At 39.6% G+C, this 17,863-nt stretch overlaps 1 protein-coding gene across 2 annotated transcripts; it reads left to right on the top strand.

Moving 5' to 3' along the window:
• Positions 1-166: 166 nt before the first annotated feature.
• Positions 167-17,826, top strand: ifrd2 (interferon-related developmental regulator 2). Of its 2 annotated transcripts, XM_074682418.1 has the most exons (13): positions 167-755; positions 1,727-1,780; positions 8,584-8,700; positions 9,904-9,988; positions 10,126-10,250; positions 10,344-10,501; positions 10,939-10,992; positions 12,174-12,352; positions 12,918-13,026; positions 13,132-13,266; positions 13,351-13,479; positions 16,134-16,226; positions 16,319-17,826. In XM_074682418.1, exons 1-13 carry the CDS (start codon positions 713-715, stop codon positions 16,397-16,399), a joined length of 1,362 nt encoding a protein of 453 aa, XP_074538519.1. In that variant the 5' UTR covers positions 167-712; the 3' UTR covers positions 16,400-17,826. The 2 variants fall into 2 exon arrangements, with proteins under 2 accessions (XP_074538519.1, XP_074538520.1); XM_074682419.1 differs by lacking the exon at positions 1,727-1,780.
• Positions 17,827-17,863: the final 37 nt, after the last annotated feature.

Genomic DNA, 17,863 nt, shown 5'->3' with positions numbered 1-17,863 from the left:
TGGTGTACTCAGTTGTTGTCTTTTTCCTGTTGAAGCCTAAATGATTTTTTCAGCGCTCCCGTTTCATCACAATGTTCTGCTGTGAATTGAAGAGAAATGAATGAATGAGGCCATTGTATATGAATGCAGTAGAGCCAAAGTAATGTTGTTTCCTAGTTAAGCCACGCCCACGACACATCTGCCTAGAGCACGCGAGTACCAGCAGCCGTTCCCCGGTCCCACACACCGGTTTATTCAGTCGTTGCTGAGGGGAAGATGGTGGACATAGCGACTGTAGCGTGCTCGAAACTCCGCCCAAAACACTTTGGAAAAGACTTATTATCTCAACCTAGTATAAGATATAGGTTACCCGGGGATAACTGTAGATAATATTTATTGAAACTTGATTCGAAAAGGCCTCTCTCCTCACCACTGAACTGTTTTATCCAAGCCTGAAGGAAGAAGCGGGGAGTTGGAGAAACGTGGTGGTTCGTGCTCGCGGAGGACGCTAATCACCGTTAGCCAAAGTGTCAACAAAAGCGTGAAAGAAGGAACTCTTTGACTTTTTTAAAGAGGATACACCGAGGAGACATCTAATCCTGAGCTTCTTCTGCTGCCTTCACACCAACTGTCATACCCGTGAGGGTCCCGTTTGACAGTTGGCGGTGGGCTAACTTTAGTTAGCTAACCTCTGCTAGCCTTGTTGTGTGCTGAAGAGCAAAGCGCGTCCAAAATGCCTCGGAGTAAAAAGGGGAAACGTGGCTCCAGCAAGCCGGGTAAGTCCTTTGCACTAGCCAAGCAAAGCTAACTCACCAGCCTGCTTGGCAGTAATCCAGAAGTAATGTACTCCACGCGGTACAGTTTGATTGCCACACCTTTAGCGCAAAGCCTGTAGCTCACAAGATAATAGTGATATAGAGCTTGTTGCTACCTAACGCTTTAATTCTTTAATTCCGCTATATCCAGCCATGTGGCTTATCATCAGTGCTTCTGCATGTCTTCATGACAGTTATTCTGAAGCCAATATATTCAGTAATTTAAGACATGTGGAAACATCCAAGAACAATCATTGGGAGTGTTCTGCTTTATAAGGTTTCTGCCAACTTTTAGGACCATGGCTGGCTGAAACTCTGCCTGGAGGGTTAAGGTGAACTGCATGATATTTTTAGCGGCAATGCTCAGTGTCATGCTTTTAGGTCAGACCTGTGCTGACAGGAGACAACCCCTGCAGCAAGAGCAACAAGTTTTCCCTAAAATAGACACATTCATTGTGTAGGTTTGCATGCACTGAAGTCGCTTTTCATACTCCAGTCACAGGCTGCGACACGTTTTTATCAATGTACAGTAGTGGTGCGGAGTATGCATGTGCCTGCAGGGTGTTGTACCCCCCCTCACGTTTTGTGGAATGACGTTACCGGGAAGCTAACACGTGCAAGTGTCAGCATTCATTCCAATTCTAATGAGACCATATTAGCATTTTAATGATCACAGTCCATGTATTTACAGTCACTTGTTATCTTTCTGATCACTTGCTTAAAGGCTTCTCAGACGTGCAGTTGTATTCATGTAGCTCAGTATTTTGAAATGCACAGTTTATTGATAAATAAAGCTCACTTCTGATGTTTTCTTCTCCATCATCATTCATCCATCCATTCATTCCTTTTTTTGTCCACCACTCTTCCCACGTTCTGTTCCCCCTTCATTTTCATACATCTGTTTTATTTCACCATCCAAACGTCACCTCTAGGCTCTCTTCGTCAGGAGGTCCTTCAGCTACAGCTGTCAGCTAAAGCACTGAAAGGTAACTCCTCTGAGCCTTGACCCCTGGCCTCCACTTTGTGTACTACTCGAGGCTTGTCCACAGTGCATGTTGTAAATCCTGCGACCACTCTTATGTCACTGTGTTTAAATCCCCTCTTACACCTCTTCCTGGCCAGGTTGCTTATTAGTGATTTGTCTCAGGGCTCCAGGCGTACTCATTACATTGATGGCACTGGTGTGCCTTGCTTTTCTTTGTTTTTTTTTGCTCCTCAGAGGCTGAGGTTTTTAGTTGTTTCTAAAAAATGGCTTTGCATTAAACCTTTCTTGTGTTATAAGGAGACAAGTAAAATTAGGCTCTGGTGTGATGTTTTTTAAGCACCTCTGCACCGTAGAGACTTAGCTGTTAGCAGGGACGCCAAGATGGTTCTGTGACTTTGACAGTGAAAAACCAAGTAAGAGAAGAGTACAGTGTACCATCAGAGGTTTTTTTTTTTTAGCTTTGTTGTTTCTGATTGTGTAAATAATTTGGATGCAATGATGCCAGCAAAAACATTTCCCATTAGGGCTGAACAGTTCATCAAAGTGAAACTGATATTGCAGTTTAATAGAATGTAATTTTCAAATTGCAAAAATAGGCTTCATGTACAAAGACCTGGATGGAATATAGTAACTTGTACTTGTTCTTCCTTAAAACAAGCAAAAGTCACTCTTCTAGTAGGGATGCACGATATTATCGGCTCGGTATCAGCTGATAAAAGCTTAAAAACACGTTTATCGGTATCGGCAGATATGAAAATTCCTGCCGATATGCACAGCTGATAAGGTGCTATTCAGTTAGGATTATTATTATTTTACATCTGAAAAATAAGCTCCTTAAATAAAATGTAGCACTTCATTTATTTGCACTGCAGAGCTCTGTGTCTGTCACCAGGTTGTTACAACAGCTCTAAAATAATCAAATGCAACTTGGTTATGTTTAAAAATGCATTGTACATTTAAAGTTCATGTGATCCAAAGAAATTATTTTCTGTATTTCAATACTGAATGTCTTGAGTTTGAAAAAATAATACATTTCTTATTTATGGTAAAATCAAATGTTTTTTGTCTTGTTTTATGTGTGTTTCTTAAACAAATAAGACCGTCACAATAAGAGTGACATATAAATTCCAGTACAGGATAGACTTAGCTTTCTTTACAGTGAAAAAAACAAACAAACTTGTGATTATCAGTATCAGCCAAAAGGGGTTTCAGAATATCGGCAAAAATCCAATATCGTGCATCCCTATCTTCTAGAGTTTCTCTGACTGACATCTGCAGGCCAGTAAAATTTTCAGTGTTCCCTTGCTCTTTTTCTATTAAATAGTGCAGGAAAGAGTTGTTTATATGTTGACAGTATCTTTTTTTGTGTTGGTCATATTATAAAATGATTTACTGCTTGTGTTTAGTGAATAGTGCAGAAGATCCCCCCCCCCCCCCCCCCCCAAAAAAAAAATAAATAAAATAAAATAAAATAAAATAAAATAAAATAATGATAAATAAATAAATCAATAAATAAAATAAATAAATAAATAAAATAAATCAAAAATAAGAATTGCATGCTCAATTGCAATCTCGTTATTGGTCAAAAAAAAAAAAAAAAAAAAAACACAATTAGATTTTTTTCCAACATTGTTCAGCCCTATTTCCCATCACATCTAAATGATTTTTAGCCCCAACCTGGAGCCCTGTGACCAGCTAACTTTGCTAAAGCTTTCTAGTAGTTTTGCCGCACACTCCCACTTATCCTACAGATGATGCTTTTGAACACTGTATTTTAATGCACTGCTACCAAACTGGAACTACGGTAATAGATTCAAGTTCAACTCAACCTTGAACTCTGAATCGTCACAGTTTTCCAGATACTGCTGGCTGCCCTTGTCCTTTCAGATGTATAGAATTGTAAATCAAATGTAGTTACATTCAGCAAATATTTCCTCTTATTGAATTTAGCCAGGGTCTGTAAATGGGGAGAAAAATCTAGCTACGCGATACTTTCATAGCTAATAATTTACGGGTAGAGTTTGTGTACTGTCTCCTTGCTACTTTGCTTACATCAACACAGATGAAAATGGAGATACCATGACAGTGATGAAAGTAGCTTCCCTTGTTAAAACTACTATATCCTTATCCACCAAATTGCTCAGTCACTCATCATTTTCCTGGCAGGGCACAGAACGTGTAATAAACACCTTAATGGAGCCGTTCACATGTAAAGTCAACACTTTAACAATCTTAATACCAGCTTGGGATCAATAAAGTAATAGTATTCTAACACTGTTTTCAAATCACTATTCTGGATAGTGATCTGTAGCCTTCAGATCCCATGTTGTCTTACTGCTGTCGTGAGTTCGTTTACTGATGATCCTCATAAATCTGGAGGCTTCAGTGATGCAGAAATTCCTCTCTTCACTTCTAATAAACCTGTATGTGCAGCAAGTTTGGCCCAACTTTATTCTATCTGACATTTTCCTGAGCCCACAGATGACTCACACTCACAAGAAATCCTCATCATAATCTAATGATGAGGTAGTTGCAAATCTTTTGTCACTATGGGGGCGACATCCCAAAGGTAGTGTGAGCACAACTCCTGTAGAGCGAGCTTGTGTTAATTTGGTCCTGTATTTTAAGCTGCTCATAACTGGCCATGGCCGGAGGAGTCATACACGTCCCCTCCCCTTTGGCTCAGAGTTATGATTCGTCCATCTGGAGCGTCTCTTCCCCTGACACTGACTGACTGCTGAAGCTGTGTTAGTGACTGCTCTGTAAGCAGAAAGTAGCAAAGTGGAGATGACACGTGAGTCGTGGCAGAGAGCTCTCACACCATAACTGAGCTGTGTGTGGGCAGGACTGCGTGGGAAGGTGTGTAGCTGTGTATTTCTGTGTGTGTGTGTGTGTGTGTGTGTGTTGATGCTTGGGAGTTGCCTGCGGTTCAAGGATGAAGGCTGGGAAATGACTGGCTGACACACACTTGCAGGTTGCGTTATATCTGCTGTGAACAGTAGCTTGCAGCGTGAGGGCCCTCAGGTTGCTCTGTCAGGGTAAACAGAAGATTGCATAAGAAACGTGGTCTTAGCAGAGCTGGAGTCAGGTTCCTGTGTGAGATGGATACCAATCAATACAAGATAATACAACTTTCAGCTAAATCTGCTGTATAAGTTGCACTTTTAAGACCTTTTTTTTCATTTACAAGTAAAATTAAAAAGCTGTGCAGGATGTTGAATTGTGATGTGTTATTTTATCCAAGAGATGGCGCTCTATCGATCTTTATGTCAAAACACATATCGAAAAAACTGGAATAAGCTACAAAGCAGCACAGACACTGCACATTGTGGAGTCTTACTGAGCGTCATCACACAGAGAGGAATAAATTCAGTTAGCATTGAAATGAATTGCAGGTGATTATTTATGATAACCTTGAAACCCCTTTTCCTTTGAGTAAGCTCCAAAAACCGACAACGTCTTACATTTTTAATCATGTAAGAAAGGTTGTATCCATGGAGGATTTTACTATGGCAAATTGCAATGTTATCTTATACAGATTACAGTGGTTTCATATCTTGACTGTTTTTCTAAAATCGACAACTTTAGGATTTCCACGTTAAAAAAAGAGGCAATTAGGATGAGATATAGTTAGTAGATAAAGCAACAGTTGCTATTTGGTTTTTCCCTCCTCACTGAAATCAAAAGAATAAATCAAACATTAAAAAAAAAGCCTGAGTGATAAAATAATCCCTGCACAGGTTGGTGAAAACATTTCCTGAAAAATCTAAGATGGACAATTGGACAATTTTCATTCAACAAAGCACTTCTCATATTTTCTACTGCATACTATTTATCTCTGTGACCTTTTTAACTGAACTGTATAAACCCTAGAGCTCCTGTGAGTAACTCTCCATTAGTGTGTGTTTTAGGCCCCCTGAGGACAAAACTGTGCTTTAAAACTTTAACATGTTTGCTAATTTTGTAAACGTCTTAGACATTCCAACTAGAAAAACCCCTTGCTCCTTTTTTTTTTACCAGTTAAATGTATCACTCATTGTGATTTTTTGCTTTAGAAAAAGAAGGAATTAGGCTTTTTCTTTAGTGTGCCGTACGTAGGCCTATCACAATAACACATTTTGCTAGAGGATAATTTTCCAAAATATTATTGCCGATAAACGATATTATTGTCAATATTATTTTGATTTTTTTTTCCCATTTTTTCATTGATGTAATAATGATGATTGGATTATAAAGTGAGTACACCATATCAAAAGCAAGAAACTTTAAATTTTTAAGAGTATTTAACTGTAATTAAAAGGTCAGGATCTTTTAAATAAAATAAATTAAACAAAAAATATAATAAATTTAACAAACAAGAAAGAGAAAAAAAATACAATGAAAATGAAATGGACTCTCTTTTAAAAAAAATCAAAAACAATAAAACATAGACCCTGTCTCTAAAGAAAAAACAAACTCCAAAAAAAACAACAATAAAAACTCTAGCCTAAATAAAAGGGAGTTTATACAGTTCCTGAATTGTTTGTAACATGTACTTTTTCCCAGTCAATCCGAACTGTCTGTCAAACATTTTGAACATTTCTGGCTTTCAACCGTATTGAAGGGCTGCATTTCTTTGGTAATGTAGCTGTCTTTGAGCGCCCACTATTTGGCGCTTTTATTTCTATTTACTTTGCCGACCAAAAGCCTCTGTAAGAGCAGATTGTCAAAGAACAAGGCTCCGCTGCACCTCCCCTTCTTCTTCTTCGTCGCCACTATTTTCAAACAAATGCGACATATCAGCTCGTTGGTGTTCATGAGCTCACACTTTGTTCATTCTGATAAAAAACAAAATATTCCCACAGTGGGACTGTGGCAGGCGGCTTAAGCACAGTTTCTTTGGTGCCATCACTCATATTAGCGTGTGTTTCCTCCTTACCCCTCAGGACGCTCGCTTCAGCTCTCTCTCTGTGTACGCGCGAGCAGCCCTGTCTTCACCCCAAAGATCGCATTTTTGACAGATGCTCACTCCGCTATAAATCCGCTAAATCCGCTAAATCCGCTAAATCCGCTATAGAACCTATGCACCCCGATGTTAGGAAAGATAGACGTAGTGAGCCATCTTCTCATTCAGCCTCTTTGGTGGGAAGAGAGGAGGACAACAAACATGCATGCACGTGTCAGTTTATCGAGGCTGGCAAACTTACCGAGGACGTTTGGTTAATTGATTTATTGATTATCGTGACAGGCCTAGCCGTATGTCTTGTTGTCTGAAACCTGCCCCCTTACTGCAGTTATAGGTGTGAATATAACAAAGATAAATGGGTCATAAAGAGGCCTTATTGTCAGTATCAATCTGTTTCCAGGCTGTTAATCATAAGTCCAAAGTTAGCTGACAGAAACAAATGAGCGAAAGATGGCAGCAGCTAGAAATTGATTTTAACTGATAAGGTCCCAAACTGTTTGTTGTAGTGAGGAGGAGACCTCAGTGGTGAACCTGTTTCCAGGTAAAAGCCTTTATATCCTGAGCTCAGGTTAAAACAGCTGATGCCAGTTGTTTAAATTTGACTGTACATGAATTTTGTCCTTTTAACTTGTCATTAAAGTAGAGCCACAAGTATTTTCATTCAGAAAGTAACCTACCACTAACACACACGTGTGTTACATTCCTGCAGCTCTGCAGTGACCTCAGTGTTACCCCAGCTGACCTGGTCGACCTCAGGGTCACCCACACCACGCACACCCAGTCTGACCGTTCTCGATCCAACACACTGAGCGAAAGAATAAATGAATGACCACTCTGGTCTCCAGTAATCCCTGCACAGTTAAAAGTCCTGAGCCAGCAGGAATCTGAGAGCTAGCCTAACTTAGCTTAGCCTAGCCTAGCCCTGCTGGCCTTGCTTGTTCTGTTCAGACCTCCTGTTAGAAACTATCCCAATCCTTCTCACACGCAGAGCAAAGCAGTGTTGAAACATTAAACGCTTTTAGTCTCAATGTGCAAATATAAACAAGAGATGACGCAAAATAACCTGAGAGAACGTCAGCAGCTGTGTGTGTGAGAAGGATCCATGTGTCAATGGCTTTCTGGAGCTCCGCCAAACTCTCCAAAAACTCCGAAGGAGGTCATGAATGTATTTTGAACAGTCTGGACTAACAGGCCTTACAGTGTTGTACATTAAAGTAGCTCTACACACATGGAGGTACTAAAAGTATGAGTTATAAATAAGATCTATTGATCCCTGTGTAAGGCTCTGAGTGTGTGAGGCTCTGAGTGTGTGAGGCTCTGAGTGTGTGAGTGTACGTGAGTGGATGAGAAGAACGACTGGTGTTAAGTTACTGACACAGAGAGACAGCTGAGCAGAAGAGGCTGTCAATCAGCTTCCCCAAAACCATCATCAGTCACTTCTGTGTAATTGTCTCTAACCCCACTAATAGCTGTAAATGTACACAGATAGTATTCCAGTGTAAGGTGTGTCTACTGTTGTCTACTTCCTTGTATTATGACAAGCTGAAGCATTTGATGGAGAGCTGTGAAACATATCAGACAATAGAGGGAGGAAGAAACTGTTCTTTCCAAACATTGTTGGCTCTGACTCCGATGTATCTTTGGTCCTCTAACATACAGCTGTTAAAATGACACTTCTCACCATACCTGTTTCAACAAAGATGTTCAGCAGGGTTAGCATGCAAGTCGTATCTATGGATGAGTTCTTACATTTACTTCTTTTTTAACCAGGTTAACACAATAGTAGAATTTCTTTACAAGCTTCTTCCTCTTGAATCTTTCTGTGTCTCACTATTTCTTTGTGTTTTTTTTAACTCCAGGTGTTAAAAATGGGGTGAAAGGAGAGATGGGTGCCAGCGATGATGAGCTAACGTCAGATGTTCTCAGCCACTACAGCAGTGCCAGTGAAACTGCCTCTGTGATGGACGAGGGGACAGGTTCGTACATGTGATTCAGCGTCTGGGAATTGGTGGACAATTGACCGGTAGCTAAGCCACACCCCCTGCACTCACTCGGACAAACAATGAACATTCAGTAACAGGCGCTATGCCAGGTGTCGCAGTAGGAGATGTTTCACCAAAATGACCAAAATTTGCACTGGAGGGATAGATTTATCATTTTATTGTTGAGAAAGTTGACAGAAAGCTTCAGTTACAAGACAAAATTTACATTAAATTTGCAAATGCATTGGTCAGGACAAAGATATAACCTCCTTTTTACCATTTTTACCAAGAGTATGTCTCTGTTAGTAACTACAGTATTTACACCAAATCACTCAGCATAGCGTTTGACAACCTTTGTTATCTCAGCTATTACAGATAAGCTAATGAAGCTAAGCTCCAGAAGCTAACGTTAGTTTAAGTAGGGCCTTTTGGACAACAGCTAACAATAATGTACTATCACCAAAGAACAAAAACTAGTCTCAACTAACAAAGAGACATGATGAATAACTCAGCTAGGAGCTAACGCTAGGCTAACTTTAGGCTAACGTTAGAGATGCTAAAGATAACTTAGCAATTCTTTCCAGCAAAGTCACAACCTTCTGCAGTGCATATCGATGGATGTACGGGCAAGTGTATGGGAATGGCTATAACAACTGTGATTGGTTCATTGCGTTTGAGGGCGGGCCTTAGCCATAGGTCAGTTGCACCAGCCCTGAAAACCTTTATTGCACCATGTCGACATGGAACCATCAAAGCTAGCTACTTTGTGACATTGTTTGAGTGCCCCACAGAGACGCAAGGCTCGTCTTAACGAGTGTGTAAGATGAAATTAAAAAAGGTGCAGTCACAAAACTTAGATAACCACTTCCTGTGGCTATCACTGAAAAGTGCTTTTCTTAATGGGGGGTAAAAACAGTTTGGCATCTCAGCCTGGTTTCCTCCCAACAGGCTGGGAGCTAAAAATAACTACCTTTACATTTGTCAAATTATCATGAAATCTGGGTGAAATCTGAATCCTATGTCTTTATGCTTTTGTAAAATTTTGACAGTGAGTGAGGATATCATTTACCACAATGTGCAGTAATAATTGAACTGATGAAATCGTCTCCTTGTGGAGAAGAAAAGCAGAGTAGAAAGCATAGATAATAAATGTGTTTGAACCGTTAAAGTTTGGTATTTGTGTCTTCTGTGTGACAGGAGGTGAGCAGGTGGATGAGCAGACAGCTCAGGAGGAAACCGAAGACAAACTTAAGCAGTGTATAGACAACCTGATGGATAAAAGGTATGGGTTTTTTGAAGTCTGGTTTTTATCATTAACTATAAATGAAAATGTCAGAAGTATAGCAGGAGAAAGTGTCTGTGAAATAACACTCTTCTTCAGAAAAGAGCCAGTGATGTATCTTGAATCTGTCCCCTCAGCACAAAGACACGTTTAGCAGGTCTTGAGTCACTGCGACAGGCCTTCTCCTCCCGACTGCTCTACGACTTCCTGACTGAGAGACGCCTCACTGTCAGCGACTGCCTGGAAAGAAGCCTTAAAAAAGGTACAGACAAACAGGTATCTGTTTGGAGAAACAGACACAGAGTTCTACATGAGTGCAGTCACTGAAAAATAAACAAATGTTTTCTTCCTGTAGGCAGTGGGGAGGAGCAGGCAGCAGCAGCCACGCTCTTCACTCTGCTCTGTATCCAGCTGGGAGGTGGAGACGAGGCAGAGGAGGGCTTCAAGATGCTTCGTCCAATCCTCACCGCCATCCTCATGGACAACAGTGCCAGCATCGGGGCCCGTCAGAGTGTGAGTCATCCCATAATACTCTTACAGCACATTGAAAACTGATTATTTTCCTCAAGCTGCATTCTTTACCTCCTCATTTTTGTATGATAAATGAGGGAAATGTTGGCAGGAAAGTTTTGTTTCTGTCATAGTTTTAATCACATCATAAACAGCTTTAAAGGAAAGTTACACTCAAAAATATTTACAATTCTTCTCTGGAGGAAGCATTACTGAAGATCTGCTGTTCACACAAGTTTTAATTATTTGTATCACACAAATTTATTAACAGAGGTTTCACGATGCTCAGTCAGAGGGAGTTAGACCACACTCCAAGTTTGATAGTCTTTAATCCTACTCTGTGTCCTTCAGGGCTTTACAGCTTTTCCCTCTGTTCCTCTCTGTCCTTGTCTAATTAGATTTCTAATTTCATTAACTCTCTCTGTATCTGTCTCCATCAGTGTGCCAGAGCTCTGGGGATGTGCTGTTACGTCTCTGCTGCTGAAGATGGAGAGGTGAGAGCTGCTTCCTGTCAGCAGCCAAATCCAAAGCCAAAATAACAACCAGGAATCCTTTCAGATCTGGAAGGAAAAAGCTACTGCAGGGATTTTTTTTTTGATCCTTTGAAGTCCTTTGTTGTTAGATGACTGGTTTTGAAACGTAACCACCATATCAACCTAAATACAAAATGCAGCTGGAATTTTGTCATCTGACAAGTGGTACGGTGAGGATCAGTATTAGAGATGGATGGATTTGGATATGGATTTTTCTGGACCAATACCGATACCGATTATTTGTAGTCAAGGAGGCCGATAACAAATATTTGAAGCTGATATTAATTTGCAGTCAAATTGCAAATACTGGTGTCAAAATTTTGAACAAAACAAACTCAAACACTTAACTTCATTCAAAGACCTTTTAGCATGAGTTTATTAAATAGCTCCCAGGCTTAGCAGCATGTTTTATAAAGTAAAATAAAAACTTAAAAAAATAAATTGCTGAAGTTTTCTACAGTAAAAAAAGTTTTCCAAAGTTTCAATGTAACTGCAATCACTGTATAATCGGCCCAGCTGCTAATCGGTCTATCCCTAATCAGCGTGGTTTTGTATGGGTCGCATCGGTCAAGGCTGATCCTGTTTCCTACAGCTAACTGCCTCTTCTCAGTAGGCAGCGCATAAGCTGGATGCTGTTAGCTGCGTTGGCTATGTTATAGCGTGATGCCATAGCAGCGCGAGACAGTGTACCCCACCAATAAATCCAATGAAGAAGAAAAATGTGACACAGTAAATAAGAAACAATTTGTCTTATTCGTGATTGGCAAGTGGCTCTTTGTTACAAAGAACAATCAAGCTTTGTTTTAGAGAAGAGTGTGTGCCACCAGGAGAAATACAGCAGCAGCTATCACACAGGAAGTGACGATTCTTTAGACCAATCAACAGACGTGTGTCTAGCTCCACCTTCCAGGGTCAGATCAGTATCACACTCCAACAGAAGGGTACCAAAAAGTGGGACAGTGTGGGTCTGTAATTTGAGGAACTGTCCTGGTTTTACTCAATGGGAATGTCTCAAAATGATTTATGCCAAGCTGAACCGGCTGAACCACTCGGTGGAAACAGAGATAAACATGTTGATAATCAGTGGACTGTATTACATCCTCAGGTTTTCTCTTCTTATTCTCTCTCTTTCTCTCTTCCAGGACTTGATAAAGTCTCTTGCCCTTCTAGAGAGCGTCTTCATGTCTTCCTACCCCAACAGAGAGGGAGCGCTGCCAACGCCCAAACCTGGCAGTTCTGGCCTCCACTGCGCCGCCCTGCAGGCCTGGTCCCTGCTGGTCACACTGTGTCCTGCATCTCGACTCACTGTGCTGCTTGGCCTGTGAGTCAAACAAACTCTGTTCTAAATTTAAAAAGAAAGAATGTGCCGTCTTTTCTCTGCCAAAGTAAACTCTCAGCATGGGAATAATAAATCTGAATTTGGTGGGACATAAACTGTATGTCTTAGTTTTGTCAAAGACAGAAACCAAACGCCGACATCCATCTAAACATTTTATTAAATGTTTACTTTTGAGAATGACTTTATTACCACTTGTTTTCCTGAAATCTCAACTTAGTTTTTCATTATCTTGGGATAACAAAAAAGGTTTCTGAACTTTAAAATATTAATTATGATACATTTGATACCTGATACCTGCTTAAGTAAGAATAAGATAACAGCTCTTTAACAAGTGGAAGCTAGAAATAGGTTGCTTTAAGAAAACTAGACGATTTTCTCTTAAGACAAAGAGAGAAAGAAGTCTAGATCTTGTGAAAACAACTCCTGAATTACTTATTACAAAAAAAAAAAACAGGGGGAAACATTTTATGCCACTTTTGAAACGTCCTCTTCAGTAAGCAGTGGTATGAACAACACTGATTCTCTTCCTTTGTTTCTTTCGTTGCAGTCACCTCCCCAAGTTACAGGCCTGTCTGCAGAGCAGTGATGTCAACTACAGAATTGCTGTGGGAGAAACCATCGCTCTGCTGGTGGAGCTTGGAAGAGACATAGACGAGGTAAACACACCACAGTTCCCTTCATGAACATACACACACACACACACACACTGCCTAGCATTTGCTTAACTTCCCCTGCTACTATTATGTCTCTGCTGTGTGCAGGACTTTGAGGTGGAGGACAGTGAAAGTCTGTGTGAGAGTCTGAAGAGTTTAGCCACAGACGGCAACAAACACAGAGCCAAGAACGACAGGCGGAAGCAGAGGTCCATCTTCAGGGAAGTGCTTCATTACATTGAGGTGAGTCATCCATTAATAGCTGTGCTCATGTTGTGCTCTGATCTTTGCTGATCTCTGATGAATTGTCCACTTTCCTACCTGCAGAGTGACGACTTCACAGAGGAGAAGATCAGGTTTGGAGCAGAGAGGGTTTACATCGACAGCTGGATGAGGAGAAAAATATACGATGCCTTTAAGGAGATCCTGGAGTCTGGAGTGGGAAGCCACTTACAGGTCAGGAAACTTAAGAACAGCTCACAGTGTACCCTGAATAGAAAAGTAAGGTGTTACATCAGGAGTGAGAAAACATGGACGATATGTCTCAAGTCATCGCTGCTCTTAAATCTGGGGAGTTTATTATGAAGCGGGGATGGGCAAAGGTTTCCAAACAAACAAACATTGTGTTGCTGTGTTTTACGACTGAAAAAAAAACAGATGTGTCTCCAGTCTGCCTCCACTCCATCATGGCACCAGATCAAACAGGTTTCTGTTAAAGTCAACGTGTCAACTCACACTGGATCTGCTCAGTTGCAGTCCAGCTGCGGCAGGTCCACACATATAGCAAATATCTTGTTTTTGCTGGATGCTGGAGCTGTGTTGCGTCAATTTAACAAAAAAGCAGATCTAGCGGGACAGGAAGTTGTGAATGGAAACTACCAAAAAGTGCCCAGTGACTTTCAAAGTAAAACAAACGGTGTCCAAACCAAGTTTATAATAGTTAATCAAAATGAAACTAAAAACTAAAACTAAAATTTAAAATACATTGCAGTTAACTCTAACTAATAAAACCTAAAAAAGAAAACAAAAACAATAAGTAAACTAAAACTGTATCTTGTGTTCACAAAACTAACTGGAACTAACTAAAATTAAAGACAAAATTCCCTTAGTTTTAGTTTCTGACAGTGTTAATAGCCTTTAGGATTGAAATTAATCTGACAAATTTTCCCAACCAGTTTTACGACAGTTTTCGGCAGTTGTCAGTGCCGTACAGCACCATCATAGAGATGTACTGGGACGTGCTTGTTTACTGCACTGACTGGCTGTGCGCTGTGCTGCCACGAAACGTGGTGGAGCAATGAATCAGAGCATCTGTGATGGTTTAATTGCATGTGAGTCTGACTTTAATTTTATTTAAGTCTATCTTTCTTGTTAGAGTCCAAGTTTCTAAATATTTAAGCTCATTTTATATTGTTTTATATAGTTTTAGTTTATATTAATTTTATGTAATTTAGGTTTACATTATTTTTATATAATTTATGTATATATCTTTTATATTAAGTTTATATTATTATCTTGTGTTGAAGGCAGCAGCCAACAGTTCAGTATCAGCATTGACTGAGCAGTGAGCACTTTGTTGGACTGAAAATAAACAGTATGACAAAATATTTACTCTGACCTTTTTGAATCCTGCAGCTGGTAAGCCTCATAAGATTGTACATTGGAGTTGATCTCAGCAATAAGGAGATAGTACTGGTTTTAACCCAGAGTCATTGTATTCCTACGGGCTCTGAAAAGACGTTGTGCCACGGGGCTGTTCAGAAGAAAGCAGCACACTGGACTCGAGGAGGTGTTTGCTTTTATCCTACAAGAAGTTCAACGCAGCGGGCAGATACGTGAATATAAAATAGAACTTTCTTAGTCATTGCAGCAAGTACAACGAAATTGCAAACATATTGCAAACATATAGCCGGTTCTCCTAGCTATACAGATAGGGTGTGTGGTTCAACAAGACACGAACGAAAGAGCGAGTCGTTGAACTTTCCTCCTCATGAGCATTTTATTAAAGGAATGAAAAAAAAGTAAGCAGCTGATCTTGCGCTTCTGCAGCGGAGACCAGAGCAATTGATTACAGTTTACAGTCCACTCTGACTTCTCAGAAGATCACAGATGAACAAATGTATATCGTGCAAAGACACATAAAAACATCTGACATCTCCCATATGTCACTAAACAACCTTAAATTTTACATTTTTTCAACTGCTTATCTGCATCTCTCAAGCCTGGCATCCCCTGTGCCTGTGCATCAACTAACATTTGGGACTTGTCATAAATCAGTAAATTTACGACTTTACAAGGTCGTAAATTTGTGACTTTTTTGTCAATTGTGACTTTTTTAACCTGAAATTTACTAGTTTATTAAGTCGTAAATTTTCCACTTAATGAACTTGCAAATTTTTGAGTTTCTAAAGTCATAAATTTGCAACTTTAGAAACTCGAAAATTTTGAGTTTTTTTTTCTCGAAAATTTATTTATTTATTTTATTTTTTTAGTGGCCCTAATACGCCGTCAAAGAGTTGAGAGTGGGATAATCCTGAAATAACCAAAATCGAGATAGAAGGCTCAATTTATTGTGATTTTTGATTTTAGCTATAATAGCCAGGCCCCAGTTACTACTGAATATTGAATAGCGCTTTTGCTTGAAATGCTCATTCCTATTTTGAAGCTGGGTATCCTGAATTTTGGATATGCAGCTGGAACCATAAACTCAGGTCATGATGTGAGACAATATAAGATTCTTAAGAATGAGATGAGATAATACTTTAACAATCGTTTTAAGAGACACTTTGATGATAAAATATTAAGAATAGTCTTGAGAAATGCAAGTGACATTCATTAAGAGCATGGATTACCAAATGCAGTTGGTAAATATCCAAAAGATGCCTTCAGTGAGTTCAAGTCACACTGTAATATTTGCTTCTGGCTTCACAGGGATTAAGTGCACACGAGTACCTGCTGAGCACAGCACCTTCTTTGTGTCAGTGTGATGATTCAATAAACATTCTGTTCATTCCTGATCGACCCAAAACATGGATTTTTTTGGTTCTGTGTTCATGTGATGCACAAAGTCTGTCAGTTTGTGTTTTCAACCCATTTATGTTTCATTGCAGTTTAACCCACTATTAAGAGACATCTTTGGCCTTGGCGCTCCCCTCATCGTGGACTCCACTGTTAAAGCCAATAAGATTTCTCGATTTGAGAAGGTAACAGCAGATTTTTTTTTGCCATTGATTCCCAATCCTAGAATCATGTGACCTTGAAGATTACAGATATATTCATATTCTTCTGTCCACAGCATCTTTTCAACGCAGCTGCCTTCAAGGCCAGGACGAAACAGAGGAACAAAGTCAGGGACAAACGGGCTGACGTCATGTAGTGAAAGGATGAGAACGGAGTTAATAGATGAGGAACTCCAATGGTTTTAAAGAGGACGAATACAAAACAATGCCTTCAACACTTCAACTGTTGGACACACCAAGACTTGACAAACTCTGAACAGGGCTTTAGCACTTGTGCTCTTCACCTACAACAGCACTCTCCTAATTTCAGATAGCCAACATTTATAATAATGATTTTATTTTCTGACAGAGCAGGAATTGCTTTTTGCTAATTTTGGCACAGAGTTATATGTGAATGCTCCCAAAGTAGAGTATGAAGACTTGTTTTGAGAGTCAGACACCTTAAAACTCTAGGATACATTTTAGACACATGGAAAGCTTCCATGTTACAGTCACTGAAACCTTTTATGGTGCTAACGAGTATTGGTTTGATACTCAGCTTGAAATGCTGTCCTGTGTCTTTTAAACACACATTTGCAACATTACTTTCTACTCAGTGTTACACCATTTTAACTGAGCATACTGAGTCCTAGTGGATCTTAATATTTGAGCATCAACCTCTGTAACAACAACAACCTAATGAGCCTTGATGTGGAAACATGCTCCTCTACTCTGGGCTGACAGCTCCTCAGTACTCCCTGGTGGCTAACCGAGCAGCCAAACCAGAATGTGCTTCACAAACAATGCAACGATAAAAGAAAATGTGTGTGGTGTTTGCGTGAGTTTGTTTTATTGGAATTTATTTAACATCATGAAATAATTCTTAAAGAGAAAGACACCTGTTGAGTAAAAATGAAATTGCAGTTGATATGAAATCAAAGAGTTACTATTGTCATTTTGTATGAATATTTTTGGAGAGGGAAAAATATGTTTGAACCGTTTCCGGTGGATAATTGTATTTTACTTTCTAATTTATTAAAGAACAGTACTGGTGATTTTTTAAAAAAACTTAAAGTTGCTAAGACCTGTTTACAGAAACAACTATGGGGTAACAAAGATGAGAAGGGTCTATAGATTTTCTGTGTATTTTTAATGCGGGATGGAGGTTATGTGTATGGATTGCAGGTAGAATGTACAAAGGGATTTATGATAAACTGTACTTGAATCATGAGATGCATTTAAATGATTTAACTGTTAATGAGCTGTAAATGTACAAGGACCATCATCCAGAGCTGCTGATCAGAATACTATGGTAGCTTTGCTAATGTAGTTCACACTTAAACTCCTTTTAAAGGCTTCAGTATCAAAGCATTTGTGCTTTTTATTGTATTAAATTGGAAAAGCACACTTGCAGGCTACTGAGGAGGTCAACATTCAAGGTTTCTGATGCTGACCAGATTTGTTCTTTTAAAGATGGAGTGCAGCAACAGGTTTGTTCTATATTCTAGCCAAATAAACTGATCAGTGGCTCTGATGTTGGATCACATGGACATTAAAATGGATCAACTAAAATAAAGAATATATTAGCTCTGTCTCTTGAAATCCAAAGTGATTTTAAGTAT

Source organism: Halichoeres trimaculatus, unplaced genomic scaffold (genome assembly GCF_033239565.1).
Source record: "Halichoeres trimaculatus isolate MK-OKI-2021-1 unplaced genomic scaffold, fHalTri1.1 fHalTri1_scaffold_11, whole genome shotgun sequence".
Lineage (NCBI taxonomy): Eukaryota > Metazoa > Chordata > Actinopteri > Labriformes > Labridae > Halichoeres > Halichoeres trimaculatus.
The sequence above is the reverse complement of the archived record's forward strand: the minus strand, read 5'-3'. Positions and strand labels throughout refer to the sequence as shown.

Bases quoted from the DNA above. Each gene is read 5' to 3' on its own strand.
- ifrd2 (XM_074682418.1), top strand. From the start codon at position 713: ATGCCTCGGAGTAAAAAGGGGAAACGTGGCTCCAGCAAGCCGG. The intron at 756-1,726 runs GTAAGTCCTTTG...CGTCACCTCTAG, and splicing joins ACGTGGCTCCAGCAAGCCGG to GCTCTCTTCGTCAGGAGGTC. The intron at 12,353-12,917 runs GTGAGTCAAACA...CTTTCGTTGCAG, and splicing joins CTCACTGTGCTGCTTGGCCT to TCACCTCCCCAAGTTACAGG.